At 40.1% G+C, this 19,750-nt stretch overlaps 1 protein-coding gene across 1 annotated transcript; it reads right to left on the bottom strand.

The window, feature by feature from the left end:
* Positions 1-832: 832 nt before the first annotated feature.
* On the bottom strand, positions 833-15,000 carry gpia (glucose-6-phosphate isomerase a). The gene is made up of 18 exons (XM_080736609.1): positions 14,784-15,000; positions 13,423-13,513; positions 12,737-12,805; positions 12,095-12,214; positions 11,771-11,854; positions 10,352-10,498; positions 9,783-9,854; positions 9,589-9,633; positions 9,417-9,470; positions 8,839-8,899; positions 8,359-8,402; positions 7,655-7,807; positions 6,431-6,560; positions 4,172-4,248; positions 3,810-3,938; positions 2,129-2,204; positions 1,617-1,683; positions 833-1,308 (listed from the first exon to the last, which is right to left on the bottom strand). Exons 1-18 carry the CDS (start codon positions 14,900-14,902, stop codon positions 1,185-1,187), a joined length of 1,662 nt encoding a protein of 553 aa, XP_080592735.1. The 5' UTR covers positions 14,903-15,000; the 3' UTR covers positions 833-1,184.
* Between the last annotated feature and the right edge of the window lie 4,750 nt (positions 15,001-19,750).

Genomic DNA, 19,750 nt, shown 5'->3' with positions numbered 1-19,750 from the left:
CCCAGGTTGATTCTTAGTCAGGGTGGTGGTCCCTGGTTCACAGTTGAAAACGTCCGATTTATACAGTATAAATACAACCAGATTAGTCATTTGCAGCTCAGTTAACTAATAGTACTGACCCTAACTATAGTACCGTGTAACTACTGTACAATACTAACCAAAACTACAGAACCAACAATATCACTGACGATCACTATAATATTAACGCTGACACCATTGTGGGCAATTCCTACAGACGCATAGACAAAATGCAATTGCCTTTCCTAATTTGATCACATTAATTTGTTTGATTAAACTTGTGTGATTTGATTACTGATTAGTTTACATTATGCCATTTTAATTAAACCAAAGTATGTGATTAGTTCACATAATCCAGTATCTGACAAGGTATTAGATAGCATGTATAAGTCTAAATACACAATTATACATTAGGTGCAGTAAGTGATATTTGTGCTAAATATTCTGATAGCAATCATTGCTATTTTTGTGTTTGTTCACTCAGTAACAGGGAGGCTCCCATCTATAGAGCTTTTTAGTAAACAGAAGATGCATTTTGGGATAGAACTTTTATCCAGTCAGGAGAAAACTCACAGTATACAGGATAAACATGTGAATTTGAAAGTGGTGACAAAAGTAGTGAGCAGACAAACCCGGAACGCTAAATGGATACGCTCTGCTGATTGGCTGAAAAATGCATCAGAGCTGTAGAGAAGGGTTCATTATTGAACACTTTGACTCTTAAACAAAACTTCGTTTTAACCTTTGAGGGATAGGAATAAGTGTCCACCACATGACATGTGTTGTGTAACCAAAGCATGATAATACAGGTGCATAAAGTGACAAATGGAACATTTATTTTGCAACTCAGTGCTGACTAAATAAAGTGTGGGGCATATTTTCACTTACAGCAATATCTGCACATTATTAATGGGAGATTGTATTTCTTCCCCTCAGAAAAGCAACCAGATGATTCCCTTTAAAAGGTTATACATATCAACATATACAGTCAAGTCTCACAATGTACATCAAAACTCAAATTAACATACTGGCGATCACAAACGTAAAGTGCTCACGTGGCCAAGGACTACATAGTGAATTAATTTAGCCAATGGGAGGACAACACTTAAATTATTCAGCCAATGGTGTTGGGTTACAAACTGAAGCTCAGAGCAGAGGGAGGTTATTCAGGCAAAGTTTTTCTTCAGGAAGTTGATCAGCCCGTTGGTGGAGGAATCATGGGACGTGACCTCAGCGCTATCTTTGAGCTCAGGTTCGATCTGCTTGGCCAGCTGCTTGCCTAGCTCGACCCTATGGGAAGGGAAGACAACAACTTTGTCAAACAACCCAAAAAACACATTTCGAATGTTGGAAAAAAAAATGCAACAAAACAGTTAAGGCCATCCACACCAATGCAACTTCTTGCAACTGCCATTGGGGATAATGGTTGCGAGTAGTTGCATGTTGCATTGCAAGGCGATTCCTTGGTGTGGTTTGGCTTTAAGATGTTATGTTCCAATTCATCGTTAAAGTTGCCCTCAAAAGTATTACAAGTTTACCCAAGATTCATTAAGTAGTGTTGTTTGCATATCATTTACATGGCTGGGTTTTTGACTTACCCCCACTGGTCATAGCTGTTGATGTCCCACATGACACCTTGCACAAAGATTTTGTGCTCATACATGGCTGTAAAACACAGGACATCAGATCAGAGTGGAAGCATAAAACACAGAGGGCTATTTTCACGATTTTAAAAATGTTTTTCAAAAAATGCCACTCTAGTCTAAAAAGGTTCCTTTGGTTTGATAGCCATGGATACAAAATAAAGTATAGGGTGAAAGAAATCCCTTGGTGCTCATTAAAATATATCATGCTGACTTTTGAGGTCTCACCAGAAGATATACTGGTAACAAATTATTGTCCCCTCATCATAATTCAGTATGCCTCAAACACAGTATAACTAACAAAACAACACGCTTGTTTCCCAACAGCAGAAACACTAGCTTACTTCCCAACAGTAGAAACACTAGCTTACTTCCTCCATCATAAATTATCTGCTCAAAAATTCTTCCCCCAGACCAAAGATGCCAATGGGGCAAAGGAACAATCCATGCCAACACCCACTACTTACCAACCAGAGCTCCAAGCATAAAGGGACTCAGTTTCTTGAAAACAATCGAGTTGCTTGGTTTGTTCCCTTGGAAGACCTAATGTTGGACATGGATGAAAAGAAGATAAAACTATTAATTAATTCACAATTGGGATAGAACAAAACAAATTTACAGTGAGGTTCAAATAAGCAGACACGTTAATGTCCATTGGGATTTTAACCTCTGTAAAATGTAAGAGTTGAGTCTTGCAAGCTTAACCACTATATATATATACTAGGGCTTTCACCAACTAGTCAACTAGTTGACTAGTCGACCAGTATAACCACTAGTTGATCGTATAGGTACTAGTCAAAACGTTGTTATATGTAGGCCTAGTGAGCTCATTTCATTTGTATTATACTATAGTTAGTTTATTTTTAACAACGATTATAAACTGAATATTATTCAGTGAGTCACACACACACTGCATCTATCAGCATCTTCCTCATCAGGGGTTAATCCCAGAGTTCATCCAAAGTTCATTCTGTCAGAGCGAACGCTGGGACTACAGTACAGAATAGTTGTCAGTTTAAAATGGTAGTGCGAACAAAGCAGCAAGTGAAGACAGCAGTTCACAACTAACCATGCGTCACCAGGATTTCTCGGGGGAAATAGTTAACAGACCAACCAACGTTTGTTTGATTAGAAGTCATTAAAGGACGGTGGAGTGTTTGTGTAGCGAGCTAGCCTAGCCTATAGCCTGTTGTCATGACCATCATGCATTCTGGATTACTTTGTTAAACGAGAGACGCAGAAAGACCGTTTGGTGAGTCCAGTTTCCATTCCTTATTATTGTACCAGCTAAAATGAATGTGGCAATTATGAAATGCTGGACTTTGTTATGTTGCAGTAACGTGCACACGTGGGTTTGTGTGAGTATACATTGTCATGGTAACTTGGCTGTTGTGAAAAGCCGTGCCACAGTGGTCTTTATTATTACATAATAGGTTAACGACTAATCTACTACCAGTGGGTTCAACTCTGTAAAGAATACTAGTAGTGAAAGCCCTATATATATTCTTTGTTGACCCGAGTCCACTGAGGGTCCTCTCCTTTTCCCTCTCTACCCCAATTCTCAAAATACTCACAAGTAGGGTTGGGTATCGTCGGCGATACTTTTAATGGTATCGATTCACTGACGTTGATACTATCGAGTATCGGTTCACGTAAAAACGAACGATACCTTGTTTCGATACTTTTGAATGCACCCTTGCCGGTCGCATCTGTAACAGTTGGGCTACTGAAAGTTTAATGACTGCTTTAGTAGGCTACACTCGTTACTGTGAAAATAGCCGAGAATAGCCTATAATGTTTATTATTATGATAATGATCCAACGTCTATAAAATAGCCCATAGAAAAAGGCAAATAATAATTTTTAATAATAATAATTAATAAAAAGTATCGAAAATGGTATCGAAAAAGGTATCGTATCGATTCCCAGGTATCGAAAAGGGTATCGTATTGATTAAAAGGTGAACGATACCCATCCCTACTCACAAGATCGCGCACAACTTGATGGGCTTATACATGTGCTATTGTCCCTGAATGTTTGCCTATTATGACATGCCCAGAACTGGGACACTACAGTGCATTATGGTTAAGATCAATAACAGGAATGGACAATCAGCTGACTAACAGATCTATGATCTGTGTGCACCTACTTTGTGAGGCAGCAGGTTCTCCAGGGCCGGTCCTCCCAGGCCACTGGCCTCCAGCTCTTTGCGGGCCTCGTCTGAGGTCTTCCCCTTCATCAGTGCTTCTGTCTGGGCCAGAAAGTTTGCCGCCAGAATCTGAACAACCCAGAATTAGGACAGACTATTAATTTGAACCATTTAGAAAGAGACGTTTACAGTTTGTTCAGTTGCAAAATCCTTCTGTTTCCCCACAGGCACTGGATTACAACACATGAATAAAGCAGACTAAGGTACAGTACATGTTTTCACATTCAAAATGGTCAGATATCTTCTGCAAATAATGAGATTAAAAACTATGAGAACTGTTATTGGGTCACTGGGGAGGGTACCTTGTGATGAAGGTTGTCCCTGATTGGGTTCTGTGACTGGGCAGGAATGAGGAAGTCAGCAGGAATCATTCTGGTGCCTGGTTGGATAACACATAAGTTGAAATGGTCAAAGATAACGCATAAGGAAAACTGACATTCACAAAGGTACAGCAGTGGTCAGCAAGTAAATCTGACCTCAGGCCAATTATTTTCTAAGCCATTAGATGGCAGGCCAGAACACAATCAATGGCTAATTTAGGAACTGGAACATGCTACAAACCATCTTATATACACTATATTGCTATAAAAAGGTTTATAAAAATAAAAATAAAGTTTGTGTGGTGTTATAACTACGGTACTAAATGTGTGTAATCAAATGTTATAGTTGAAGATAGAAATTCTTCTATATAATAATTTAATCATTTTGTGCAGGCACCATCCTCAAATGTGGCACTATTAGGACCTTTTTTTGACAGACGATCATGCTTTTCAAACATAACCCCTTTCATGCTTCAAGGTCTCTACTTAGAACGGAAAGAAACTGTTTTGTTTTAGGATGCCATGTTATTGTGCATTAAATACTATGCTATTAAAATAATAGAATATATTCATGCTTTTATTTTAAACATGCTAACTGAGAACCAATGTCATTACTATCAATCTATAACTAATAATCTGTCAATTGCACAATAATCATGTAACAATTTCAGGGACCCCCTGCAGTATCCCCGCAGACCCCCTAGGGGTCGCGGACCCCCTGTTGAAGACCCCTGGTCTAAAGGGTAAAGTTGACAGTGAAAACAGAACATTTAAAGACGAATGGAAAGAGAAGCAGGCGTTCATCCTGCTTGGTTTCCTCAATGCAAAGCCATTGCTGTCCAAATCCTACCTGTGGGACTGTCAGTCAGATATTGTAACGTATTTACCGGGCCAGTTATTATCGCTGGCAGGCCAGTTATGGCCCATGGGCTGCCTGTTGCCTTCCACCGAGTTACAGTATAGTTCTGTTTGAGTAACCAGCTTGTCTTAGCACATCTACTGCCGGGTATATCATTAATTAATTCAGTAGATTCTGCTGGGGTTTTTCCACCTTATTTTTGAGGCTCCATGAACGCATCACAGTCCAAATGTAATCAGTTTACTTTTCTTTCACTCAGTAAAGAAAAGTTATAACCACGGCTTTCGTTATGCTATACCAGATGTTAAGGAGGGATGGCTCAAGATGCGCTGCTCACTTGGTCTGTGTGGCTGCTCTAAACTGTTTTCTTGGCACTACATTTTTTGACTAGGATTCATGCCATTTACTCTTCTTCTTTCGTGTATCATCATCATCGTCCTTGATGATTATGATCTTGCACTCAGTAAATCACTCTAGAAAAGAGTGTCTGCAAGGGACGGAAAGAGACAATAATTCGAGCTAGGAGTCACACACCCACACAGACCACATGTACACCACACATGCACACCAGAGGTCGCTGCAGGGGACCTTGGGTACAGTAATTACCGGTCTAAGCCATTTTAGAAAATGACAAAGACCAGAAAATAATATAATTCCATCCAGATATCCTGGCCAGTAAAAAAAAAAAAAAGCACATGGAACTGTATCATTATTTATGCTACCTCTGACTCTGTCTCTCTCTCTCCCTCTCTCTCGGAGGGCGATACACTACACAGCATTACAAAAAATAAAATTGAGAGATTGAAAGGCACATTGAGAGATTGAAAGGCACATTGAGAAGTCCTCCCACAAATGAACATCTTCAAATGAAGAGCGCATTGTTGTTGAAGCATCCAACAGAGATGCCGAAAGAGGTGTCCTTTACTGTGCAGGTTAAACCACGGCTCTAATCACAAAACACGGTCCCATCCAATAAAACATTACCACTTGAAGTGAAGAGATCTATGGACTATGGAAGAGAGAGCCAGCTTTGGGACAGTTGATTAAGCTTTTGCAGATATCTTGTACTAGTCAAAGACGCATGGACGGCACACAACACAACTTGCGAGTAGCCTATAATTGAATATTGAAGTGCCTACCTATTGTTGTGCAGTACTTTCATTGTTCTGAAGAAAATGTGTTCCAATAATGATGCAAAATCAAGACAGCTTGACAACATTATGCCAAAATGCAGGTCTTTATATTTTTACTCCATGTCAGAAAAGGGCTTCCTTTCATACTATTATTCATCACACTCATGTCTACAAAACCCTTGTCTTATTCTTTTTTACAATTCTGTTGCTTATTGCAGAGTAGTAGACAGTGTGTTAACATTACAGTACCTTGATGAATGAGCTGATAGAAGGCATGCTGTCCATTGGTCCCTGGCTCTCCCCAGACGATTGGTCCAGTGTGGTATGCGACACGGGTTCCACTTTTGCTGATATACTTTCCGTTCGATTCCATGTCACCCTGTGGACCACAAGCCAAGATCACAATCAGACACAACACAAGCTTCTCTATCTCTGCACATCCTGACAGCAAACAGGCTTTCCTGATGTCAACCAGGCCAACGCTGCAGGGGGCCTAGCACTTACAGTAAAACTTTGTGTCTGAACTTCCGCCTGTTGATTATTTAGATACAGATGCTACTTGTGCACTCTCCCAAAACACACTGTGTACAGTGTGCATACAGTATATACACACATTATAATGAAAAATAAATAATAATTGGTTAGATTAACTGAGATGCCAACTAAATTCCACAGACTGCAAGTCTGAAAGAGTCTGAAGAATTCTGTTTGGTGGAGAGTTACCTTAACCTGCCCATGGAGGTTACCCTATATGGAAACTATCCTGGCGAGCGGAGTGGTGAAATCTTGCCATTTCGACATCCCATCATTTCGACTAAGGGTTAGGGTTAGGCATAGTTTTACTGAGGTTAGGGTTTGGTTTAGGCATAGTGGTTAACATTCACCAGGTTAGCATTCACCAGCGTCGGCGGATTAGCATTTCACCAGGTTAACATTCACCCGCGTCAAAAAGATGGGACGTCAAACAAGTCAAAATGATGACACACTAGCGGAGTGATGCACCAAGAAAGTCAGTCGGATTAGCAGACCTACAAAAAAAGATAAAGCCTCAGATCCCTATATATGGAATACCCTGATGCCCATCAATATGACGTCATAGTACTGCTGTCATAGACTGGCCTGTACTTCATGTTAAGGAATTAAGGGACACAGACAGACGGTACAAAGATTTCCATACAATAGGTATTGCATAACCGGGTGGGGCACTTGCTTAGCCCTCAAGGAGGCTGGTATTGTGTGCGTGTATAATATATTTATTGATTTAGTCCAATTGAGGTACAAGTCTCTTTTACAAGACTCCATTACAAAAACAAAATCAAAGAGTAATTTAAAATTGAATAATTTTAAAAACAAGTAGCGGACCACTCAGTACATATAACCTGTTGTACCAACAGATGTTAGTCTCCAGCTTCTGTCTTTCAGTCCCTCATCTCTCAACCCTTGTGTCTGTGTCTCCGTCTCTGTGTGACTGACCTGCTGGAAGTAGGCAGCAAAGCGGTGCATATACTGGTCGTAGGGCAGCATGGCGTGGGTCTCAGCCTGAAAGAAGTTTATGTACCAGACTCCCAGCGCAGCCAGAAGCACCGGAAGATTCTTTTCCAGAGGCGTGTTACGGAAATGATTGTCCTGGGGTGGCATTAGGGAAAGAAAATTATTAAAAATCATACAACTTATTTTTACAGTGGTGACACAATGGGCTGAAGGTGAGTGAGGAGATCCATGTTCCCAAGGCCCACCCCAACCCTCCTCTAACCCAAATAGGACCCTCTTAGGAATGAACCCATGACACATGAGAGGTCATGTACCAGTAATGACCCCATAATGTGATTAGTCTTGCAGATGTAGTGCAAGAACATACTAGGAGTCACAACTCCTGTTACTGACTGACAGTGTGATGAGTTCTTGTTGTCTTAGTCTAGTCTTCTTTGTCTCGTACTATGTTTTTCCTCTTTATTTTCCCCTTTACTTTTTCAAAGCAGCCTCCCTCAGGAAACAACAAGTAAAATAACAAGTATGCAAGAATTGGTCATTTCAAAATGAATTAGATTCAGTGGAGGTATCAGTGGATGATCCCAGAGTATGACACATACTCTGTGGCATGCACCAACTTGCCCTCAGTTGCCAGAACAATACTGAATAATGCCTACGGAGAGGAAAGAGTAGAAAAGTGTGCCTACCATCCAGTGTGCACCAGAAAGAAGCTGCTCAAAGTTTTCAAATCCTACAGGACAGGAAGGAGGAAACATTTGACAATACTTAAAACACAATTTAAATACTTCCAAGAGGAGCAGGGAAATTTGATACAATTACACAAATTTGCAAATTTGCATACATAAACACAACTAACATGGTTAACAACTTACTTTATAATGGCTTTATTCCAGCATATTAGTTTATAATCTGATTTCATTTAAGTGATAATTATTGCAAGTACACAGTCACAGTGCCAGACAGTACAACTACGTTCCTAATGGCCTAATCAGTCAATAAAATTTCCGTAAATGCTAGCACTGCATTGTGTACTCTGCAAACTTTTCCATAATTAATTTCACAGGAGTAACACCATAGTAAAGCTGTGTTAACTGGGAATTATCTAAACCTCTTGCTTTAAGACAATGCCATACAGTAGATTTTAATAGCAATTCCAGCAGACATACCTATGTGCAGTGCAATGGACAGACCAATAGCTGACCACAGTGAGTAGCGGCCTCCAACCCACTGGAATATGCAAACATGACATAACAGTCACCAAAACAATCAGAGCAACACACAACAGACTTGGCCTACTTTCTCAGACAAGGCCACAATTCATCAAAAATGTCAGAACAATTTTTGATGGAATTGTTCGGTCAGTGGCATACATTTTTATAACCATGAGATCAAGACAGTTTAGGAAACTTATTGCAAACGGTATAAAAGCGTAACTTGACCTGGCTCGGGTCTGAGGCTATGCATGCTACTACAGTCTGAGTCACTCTTCAGAGCCTTACCAAAGCCATGCCAAAAAAGTTTATAAATTAATGCAGATTGTGTAAAAAACAAAAACAAAAACACATTACAAATAATTTTCATACAGGCATTTGTCATTCTCAACTTTTTGCAAATAGCCACTTGCACATTTCTGTTAATAATTTGCCTAATGGCATCATCATATTACGTGCACAGTCTTTATACTGTTAATAGAGAAAGTTGATTTGTACATTATATAAAGCATAGTGTAACAGTAAACACTTACATCCCAGAACTCAAACATGTTTTCTGTGTCGATGCCAAAGTCCTTCACTTTGGGCTAGAAGAGAGGATATCAAAGTCAAATGTCACAGAAAGGTTAAATCCATTATGCAGTGTGGCTGGCATGGGGATATGGGGGAAATCAGTGCCATTGGAAATGGCTACTTAGTACTTACTGCATTGGTGGACAGCGCTACAAAATGCTTGGCAACTGCAGATTTCTGCAAAAAAGAGAGAAGCGAGAGGAACATGCATAAAGATGATGACAATGTCATTGTGACACTTGTATCGGATACTTCCATGCACTTTTTATACCACGGTATGTAAAACACTGTGGCCTCATTGGTATTCAGAACAACAATTGACTCACGTCTTTAGCCGTCTGGAGGAACCAATCCCTGGCAGACTCGGCGTTGGTGATGGTCTCTTGGGTGGTGAATGTCTAAAAAAGGTTGATAACAAACTGATATTAATGCGGTGCACATACAGTAGTTAATGAACACTATTAATTCTGTGCCCCAGTATCTCTGAGAACAGGAAGAATAAACAGCTATTCTGTGTCGATACCACCCATAAACCGTTTACTGTATGTCCATGTCAACACAACCATAATAACTAGATCCTGAGCAATACATCAGATCAGATGTTATTGATCAGACCATATCTGTATGGCTATCGGTGAATAATGTTGTCCAATACGCACCAATATTACATTGTTTTACAGAACATAAGCCAGAAAATAGGCTTAGGGTGATATATAAATAAAAACACAAATAAAACAATTTCTAATAGTAAAGTAATTTTGGACATTATGGTTGTGGTGGATCAATAACATTTTAGGAACTTTTTTTTATTTTTTATTAATGTCCAGTATCAGTCAGGCTCCATTTAAAAATTCATGTATGAAAGATGGCACAACAATATTGTGTTTATTCAAACCTTGGAAGCAATGATGAAGAGTGTGGTCTCTGCATTGAGTTGAGCCAGGGTCTTGGCCATGTGAGTGCCATCAATGTTGGATACAAACCACACATTGGGACCGCCTGCCGAGTAGGGTTTCAGAGCCTCTGTCACCATCAGTGGACCCTGCACACAGAAAATCAATGTTACTGCTGCGTCATGGCGGGTATGCATTGTGATGTTTGACCTTTTCCAAGAGGATGTCATAAAATGGCTGCTTTTTTTGCCCTGCTGCATGGTGTCATTATGAAAGTTTGTTTTTTGTCTCTGGCTTCATATTCTACCACCTTATGCATTTCTGTCAAATGTCTTGATTCATTAATACCCTGTGACACAGTGATGCGTGATGCAGGATATCATTTGTAATAGCTCCTGTCCGTCTGAACAGAAATAACTCAAGAACAGACTGCGGAGGCCGCCCTGAGGAGGAGATCAACTTTGTCAAAATGGCATAATTGGTCATATCTTGCGAATGGAGGGGTGTAGAAAGATTAGGTTTGGTGTATTTGTATTTCCTCCCTTTGAAAAGGCCTTTTTGGGACAAAATGTGGTGGAGTGGCAAAAATTAAACGTGCTTCAGAACCATGATCAATTTGTATGAATGAAGCTGTGTTAGTCCTATGACGTCTATGATATGACATCATAGATACGATCCCTTTTATGCCCATATTTGGAGATCCCTGTCTGTAGAAACAGCCACACAGATATGGGCTGTATTGGCCATCTGTCTTGGCCATATATGGATTCTGTTAGTGTGGTATGTGGCCTCCATATATGGACATTCCCATATGAAGTCCTGTTAGATATGGGCTTAATATGGATGACATCAGGGATCTCCATATGGGCATAAAAGGGATTATGTTAGTGTGGTTCCCCTGACATCACAGTGATGTCAGAGCGGCAAACCCATAGACCGTAAAAAGGCGTACACGTCCGTCCGACAGACGGGCGGACGGACGGAGACATGATGTGCCATGTCTCATACTAAACTGCGACCTTCGGTCGCAAAAGCACAACACCAGTCATTTGTAGTGATTCACTGCAGCTTATGTAATATTGAAGCCAAGCACAGCTCCATGTTACCTTAGCTATTTTGGTACTGCTCAAGAATACATCCATGAGATATGAGCTAAGCATAAAAAGTTAAACAAAAAACACTAGTGGGATGAAGACGTACAGTGTACTGTATATGCCATAATCCCATATACATTTTCTAATCTCCAAAGATCAGACACAAGAGTCTGATCTAAGCCTACTCACAATGATAAAGATATTCCGTCTGTTATTTTTAAAGCCCATCCCTCTTTATGTGCAAGATCTGTCATATCTTATGAAATAACAAAACTACATTGAACTTGACTCCTAGTAAACTGGATTTGTGGGGTGAAATGAACTCACCAGATCAGAACCTCCGATGCCAATGTTGACCACATCAGTGATAGATTTTCCACTGAATCCCTTCCACTCTCCACTACGTACTCTCTGCAGTAAACACAACAAACAACAAAATGTGAATTTACATTGTGTTTAATTAAAATACACCACATTATAAAACTAACTAAAAGACAAGGTTTAAAACACCACAAATAAAAGACTTTGAAGTCCTGCACAAAAGTTGATACATGCGTCCACACACTATTTGTGCATACACAAACACAAACACAAACACACACACACACACACACACACACACACACACACACACACACAGAGAATACTCACGTGACAAAAGGCCTTCATCTTGTTGAGCACCCTGTTGACCTCTGGCATGACGTCGTTGCCATCAACAAGGATTGGCGTGTTTGAGCGATTACGTAGGGCAACATGGAGCACAGCGCGACCCTACACACGTCAGGTAAAAAGCATATAAATATTGAATTCTAGACAGTTTAATATATAGACAATAATATTTAGAATATGATACAAGGTGTTTCATTGCGAATAAACTATATTATTAACAAACAATGAATCTTCTATCGAACCTTGGCTGCATTATCTTTGAATGCATCTTTATTAGTCTGCACAAATTGCAGTGTCACTGGGGAGGATGTTGCGTAATGCCTTTGCATCATAGTGTCGTGTGTGAAAGAGGAAGGTTTCCCTGAATGACTAAACAGAGCGTGTGCTGTAATAAACTGCAACCCCAGGCACCATTGTGAGCATAAGGCAGTCAAACTGATAAACCACGACATATGGTCAGCCTTATAACTATAGCATATAACAGAACTACAATACTATCACCAGCAGCAATATTTGCTCCTCAGTCAAAATCAGGACGTAAACTCTGATGAAATTGTGCACTTTCATAAAGCTTTCACACAATGTGGAAATGTACTAAGGTGTTGAAAGTGTAGCAGTCAGTACCTCTGTGAAGTTGATCTTTTCTCCAGAGAACATCTTCTCTCTGGCCTCCTCCACACCTCTGGACTTGACCTGGGAACAATAAGCAAACAGGGACACCATTAATGCATCAATGTATTGCCCATAGATATATAAAGATCAACAGCAACACTGTATGTACCAACACTTTGGGCCGTTATTTCTTTAGCAATCAAAGGTTGCTCCATTTTAGAAAAAAGGAATACAATTTTCCTCATTCCTCAAAGAGGTTAGCGGAACTACACCACATTCTCTTAGTTAAGTAAGACGTTAGCGCAACACATTAGTACAATGTCCTTGTTTGGGCTCAGGTGCACCTCAGTCAGTACAATGTCCTTGTTTGGTCTCAATTGCCACATGCGAGTACAGAGGACACAGAGCCCCAAGACTTGGTACGCCTCTATATCGCGGACGTCTGTACCCCATAATTTATAAAGGATTATGTAAAATTACAAATTGCTAACATTGCTTACAGATAAACAGCTGGTATGTAGACAACCATTTCATATGGGGATGGCTTTAAGAGGCAGACAAGCCGTTTGACTACGAACAGAATGAGCTTAAGGATGATCAAGTGTGACAGCTGCAGCCTAAACCACACACTGACCGTGTGCGGTGACTTGTGTAAAAGCAGAGGAGGAAATGCTGCCATTGTTATAGAGTTACAGTACCATGGCCAACAGCATGGTCATGACTTCCTCGTTGATGAGATTCTTTGAGTAGTCCAACAGGATCTCTCCATCGCCTGTCTCAACGGTTGTGCTGTCAGAGACAATAAGAGCAGTGTCATACATTCAGCATACTAAACTAAAACCAGGGATAATTCTGATCTTTGTTAAGCACAGCTTGTAAGTGATGATGAAAATTATAAAAGGAAAGAGGGTAAAAATGTTGTGGATTAATATAAAGTCACACATTTACAGACTTGCAGCTCCATATTTAGAAATAGTTAAAGACAAATGATACTGAATCTGCATGACATTTGCATTTACACATGGTCATTTGGTGAACAAATGCAGGAATCATACTTTCATTAATACGGGGCGGGGGAAAAAACATATCTGAGCATCTCAAAGTCTATCCATGCTTTAGATTGCTTTAGGTGCACGTTCACGATGAATTAAAAAAGTACACAGTGTATCTGCTGTACAACAACGATACGACTGGGTCGTCATCCTGCTGTGTTCATCGTGGGCGTAGCTTGATTCTATTATATTCTGAAGAATGAATGGGCGCTGAAATTCATCTGAATGGCTCAGAACGGCATTGCAAACTTAATTTGCGAACAATAAAAGAAAATCACTCTCAGAGGGAAACGGTCAAGTAACGGTAACCCGATGCTCCCTCAGAAGAATCGGATAGATGCTGTGCAGACCAGCACGTAGCAGCCAGGCAGTGCTTTAATCACATGGAGGAAACGCCTTCGCTGCAGTCAACACAAGCGGCAGCTTAATCCCCAAAAGAAAACACGTAGACCTAAGTGTCACTGTCGTGTAGCAGAAAGGTGTCCTCTTCCTACTCAGAAACTAAAGTTTAACGGAGGACTGTTGGGAGGAAGGATTCACAGTTCACTCACACACCGAGGTCACGAAACGAGCCTGGCGGCGGTATGATGGCAGCAAGCCAGTACGCTAGCATTAGCCAGCTATTGCACATGATGGGCCTTTATAGCTCATTTAAGACATCTTTTATTCAAGTCGAACCTGAAGTTTCACAAACAAAAAAAGTCGACCAGGTACAATTTCACGGCGGAACGTTCTGAACGCTTTCACGTGTCAAACGAAGGCTAGTGAGAAATGCTTCGAAATGATGACCTTGTAACTCCTACAGGTACTGAGGCAGAAAGTCACAGCAGCGTGTAGATGTAAAGAACACAAAGTTTAGTTCGATTACAGAGAAGGTCGGTGTTTGGTGGAATAGGCTGCAACAAGTAACGTTAACAACACTGACATATAGAACTATTGCGTTCTTCTGTATGGGTAGGCTAACTCAGATTACGAAACACACACACACACACACACACATAGGCTACCTGAATTTGCTGAACCTCTCCTTGTCCGCATCAAACATGGCTCTCATGTTGAGGTTCCCGGCATTGGCTTTGTACCATTGCTCCAGTTTCTCGTAGTTCGGATCGCTCGCGAGTGCCATGGTGATAGAGTGATGGCAGTGGTCCCTTCTTTACTTCCAGACAGTGCAGCAGATGCTGAGTGAGTGAGATCAGATGTTTGAGACAGCGGGCATGTAAAGGAAAGGGGTCGGTACGTAGTACAATGCAGAGGAATGGCTTGACCGCTCTGCACCAATGACAGGCCAATGGGTGTTACCACGCCTACTATGACGGTCCTGGCTCCACCCACCTTGCAGACACAACTAGTTCCCCTCATCCAAAGCAATCATCTTGTTCAGTTCCACATTGCTACTCAGTGATGGAAAAAGCAGTTTATTAAGTAGAAGTATCAATTCTGCAATGTAGAAGTAGCCTACTCTGTTACAAGTACACGTCCTGAATTCAAAATGTGTTTGAGTAAAAGTATAAAAGTATTGGAAATTGGCATCAAAAGTAGACCTACTCGTCATTATGTAGAACAGTAGAAATAGAATGTCCCATGATTTCCAAGTTTTCAAATGTATAAAAATCTTTTGAAAATAGCAGATCTACAAGGTTCAGGTTGTAGATCGTAGCTATTTTCAAATGGCCCAAATGTATATAGGGCTGGAGTGGTTAATGTATGTTTTGAATAATAATCTAAAAGTAGCCTACTAGAGTTTTCAAATAATTGTAGTGGAGTAAAAGTACAATATTTGCCTCTGAGATGTAATGGAGTAGAGGTAGAAGTGGAAATACTCAACTAAAGTACAAATACCTCAAAACTTAAGTAAATGTACTTATTTACTTTACACCACTGATCACACATTGCTACTTCAGTAACTTCCATCACCACAGGCCTGTTATGTGTGAACCTACACACACCTATAAGATTATAGCTACTGGTATATTACTACTAGTCAAGATTCAATTGGTTGGCATTGTAGTGTGTTTTTTCAAAAAACACACAACAATAATAGTAGCCTAATGGCCCGGCCTCCAAAATGTACATCTGTATAGGCCGCCTACCAGTCAATGAATAGAACTGGCTGAGCGACATTTCATAGGAAACATGGGTTTCAAGCCTGCAGGTCCTCTCCACATTACACTGCCCAGTCAGGCCTTTACACAATGGAAATAGAGATCTATTTTATTTGTTACTTTAGGCGAGATTAGATCTCGGTTAGTAGGCGGGCGCCTAGTCCGCCTAACGCTCCCTACACTTCTGTTTTTTTGTCTGATCTGATCACAAGGAGCTTTTTAGGCCAAACCAATATTATGCAACTAGTTGCAACTCCTTGCAACAAAACAGTTTTAAGGCATGTCACCACACTCACACCAATGCAACTCCAATGGTTGCAAGTAGCCTAGTTGCAAGTGGTTGCATGTTCCAAGGAGTTGCATTTGTGTGGACGGAGTTCTTCCTTATTCCATAGTCAGTAAAATGATTGAAATTCAAGTAGGGTACATTTAAAGATACCCAAGTGAACATTTGGGTAATTACTCAAGTAAAGTGAACTTATTTATTGTACTTTTTTTTTCTTCACAAAAATCTTCTTGAGTAGGTATATTAGTTGGTTCTAGTGAGCTGCTTTCCATATCTTCTGGCAGTTGTAAAGCATTGGGGGAAAAACACGTGGGACAAAGTAACAATTAACTGTTTATTTTATGCATAAAAACAGTCCAATGAGGCCCACAATGGAGGATGTCACCATGCTGGATTCAAAGACAAAACATGTGGCTATATGACTCCAGAAACTGTTCAAGGAAACCAGAAGACAAAAATGTTTTTCTGTAAATATACTTTTACTTTTAGTATTGTGTCTCTTTATGTCTTGGTGAATCGAATACACAGGACCACGATGAAAACAAGCCCTCAGGGCTTTTTGTTATCCTTTTAGCATTATTGTATAACTTTGTACCTTTTGCAAACTGTTACTGTATAAGCATTCAATCTATTAAAAAAGAAATCATTAAGAAAACATGACCACCCCCTGTGCATGTTTGATGTTCTGACTACCACCTTACATTTCAGTAATTCAGTCGCCCCATAGCAGGGGTCTTCAACCCTTTTCTGGTCAAGGACTGCTGAGAGACGATGCAGGGACCCTCTACATACATATTTATCTGAATGTCTGTTGACCGTTAAAGATTTGAGACTAGATTGAAACTTTGGAAGTATTCAGGTTTTTCTTTTAGCTTGCCTCCAATTTATGCTGCAGCTTCGATGGCTTCATAGATTTCTTTGACAGCATTATCATCAGTGTTGTGGTTTTTAGTTTGGGCAATATCTTTGCCAATATGTTGAATTTGTATTAATATGTATTTTCAGACATTAATTAAAAAGAAAATGGTCCTATCACGCAACAATTTGGCAGCCCACCCCCCCCCCCCCCCCCCGTATGAACTCTGAGGAACACCCTGTTGAAGACCCATGCCCTACAACAGCAAACAGCAGTAAACACTTTGTTATAAACAACAGTCTCAGGACAAGGGTTTAAATTACATATCAATGATTATATATGCTATGACATTCAACACTATTCAATCGTACCAACAATGTTGGTACACAAGCCAGATCTTTTTCTCATATATATATATTTTTTTTGTGTATGGCTACCATTATCTTTTTAACTCCTAGCACATATCCCCCTCTTCTGGGGAAACATTGGTCTAAAAAGGTTACAGTGCAAGCTGTAGACCATCTATTTTCACAAACATGTTTAGTAGGCCTATAGTGAAAACAGGGAGCCCTTGGGAATCCTGTCAACCAAGTATAGGGTACTGTTTTAAGTGGTTATACCAGTTGTTCCAACCTGGTGTGTGCCAAGGAAAACTTAGGTTAAGATCACACTTTGCTGTGATGAGGTTAGAAGATATTACATTGTTTATTACAATTCAATTCAACCAAATCAAGTCTCCAAAAAAATAAGGTCCAATACACATTGGTATACCGTGTCCAGCGGTTCTTTTCATTGATCAATGCTTCCCCTTACATTAGTGCAAGGCTTTGTGTGCCATGAATTATTAACATATAAAGCTATGGCATTTGTTTCTGGTTAAAGTGACAGCACTGAAATAGTTGAGAACCACTATTCCTATCAATTATCCCTCTTGATAACATAAAGCCTGGACTAAGACTTTATGGTTTGAACTGGCCGTCACAATAATGTTCCAAGAGTAAAGATCTTATAAGCTTGACAGCCACGCTGTATTTACAAAGGGTGCATAACTGTTCCGGGTTTCCATAAGGTGACACAACCACGTCCCAGTTAACCCATTTAGGCCTAGAAATGATTGAATGCTTTAACCAGTGAAAAATAGCAGATATACAAGCTCACAGCGCGGCACCGAGTGCGGCGCTGCGAGCTTGTAGATCTGCTATTTTTGAAAGAGTCGTGAAAATGTGTGCAAATCTTTGAATATATGTATTTTCAAAGCGAACGTTTGTAACTCACATTTTGCTTCTGGGGGGGGTCCCTGGAACTAAATATTTTGAGATGGGGGTCCGTGGCCAAATAAATATCATTTTGGGGGTCCTTCACATGAAAAGGTTTGAGAACCACTGACATAGTTGTCTCTCAAGAACAGACAAACTGAGCTCCAGTCAAGTGAAAAGGACCTTTTCTTTGACGATGGCTGGCCAGATTGCTGACATAGAAACATAGGTTTTTTTCCAAAAATCTTAGAAGGATTCAAAAGACACTTATAGAATCGGGTCAAAATTCTAATTTTCACGATTTTTCGAAAATAGCAGATCTACAAGCTCGCAGCGCGGCACTCGGTGCCGCGCTGTGAGCTTGTATATCTGCTATTTTTCAATAGTTAAAGCATAAAATATTGCGTCATATTGTGTTCAGGCCTAATAGGTTTGTTTTATTAGCTCAGCAACAGATATGAACTGGAAATACATAATATGAAGATGTCATGTGTTTCTGGTTCAGACCTGCTGCCTAGCCAATCAAACAAACCTATGGGAAACTTAACTGGAACAGTCATGCCACCTTCTGGAAACCTGGTCAACAGTTATGCACAGAGCCAATTAGAAGATGGTAAAACTGAAATCAAATACTGTATATTCTATTCTGAGTGACACTTAGCCACACTGACCTACATACTTATTACTTAGTGACCTGATGCAAATAAATAGCTATTTAACAGCCTAACAGTAAACAGTTTGCTCTATGATCGTACAGTATGTGCTCATGACTGGAAAACATTTTTTAAATTAATTCACGTTAGGAGCTGCACCACCATCAAGCTAAAGTTAAAAACAACTTTTACAGTTATAACTACACAACAAATTAACATATTTTGATTTTTGTTCATAGATGTTCAATCATCTGGGGACCTTAGTGATGATCTAGCATTAAGGCAGACCATAATATATTTTCTATACATTTCCTGAGCACAATCAAGTACATTAAAGGTAGCTTTGCATGTCAAACCGACATCTTTTTAAAAAGAAAGGAAAAAATTAAAATAAAAGTCATTTTAACCATTAAATTAACACTAATTTGCATTAGTGTATGCCACTGCCAGGTCTTTTTGAACTCTTGACATAACATAAAACACATCAAATCTCTGACCCATGTTCTAACCGGATTATTCTTATATGGACTCAAAGACAGATGCCAATTATTAAAATTGTTGCTCTTTGGCACTGTCTCCCCCGCGTCATATGTGCCTACACCCTAGGTGGGGTTGGTAAAAGGGCCTTTCTGTGTGGAGTTTGCATGTTCTCACCGTGTCCCCTAGGGTAGGTACCCTCACAAAAAACATGCAGTAATCCTGGTCTCTATACTGCCTCCCACTGGTCAGCCAGGCACCTGATGGAGGGGAAAGGAACCAGTTGTAAAAACGTGTTCCTTCCTTGTACTACATACATCCTACTGGGGAAACGCCCCTGT

This window comes from Nannobrachium achirus, assembly GCF_963921795.1.
Source record: "Nannobrachium achirus genome assembly, chromosome: 11".
In the NCBI taxonomy this organism is placed as follows: Eukaryota; Metazoa; Chordata; class Actinopteri; order Myctophiformes; family Myctophidae; genus Nannobrachium; species Nannobrachium achirus.
The sequence above is the reverse complement of the archived record's forward strand: the minus strand, read 5'-3'. Positions and strand labels throughout refer to the sequence as shown.

Bases quoted from the DNA above. Each gene is read 5' to 3' on its own strand.
- gpia (XM_080736609.1), bottom strand. From the start codon at position 14,902: ATGGCACTCGCGAGCGATCCGAACTACGAGAAACTGGAGCAATGGTAC. The intron at 8,403-8,838 runs GTATGTCTGCTG...CCTGTCCTGTAG, and splicing joins GTCCATTGCACTGCACATAG to GATTTGAAAACTTTGAGCAG. The intron at 4,249-6,430 runs GTACTGTAATGT...TTATCCAACCAG, and splicing joins CTATCAGCTCATTCATCAAG to GCACCAGAATGATTCCTGCT.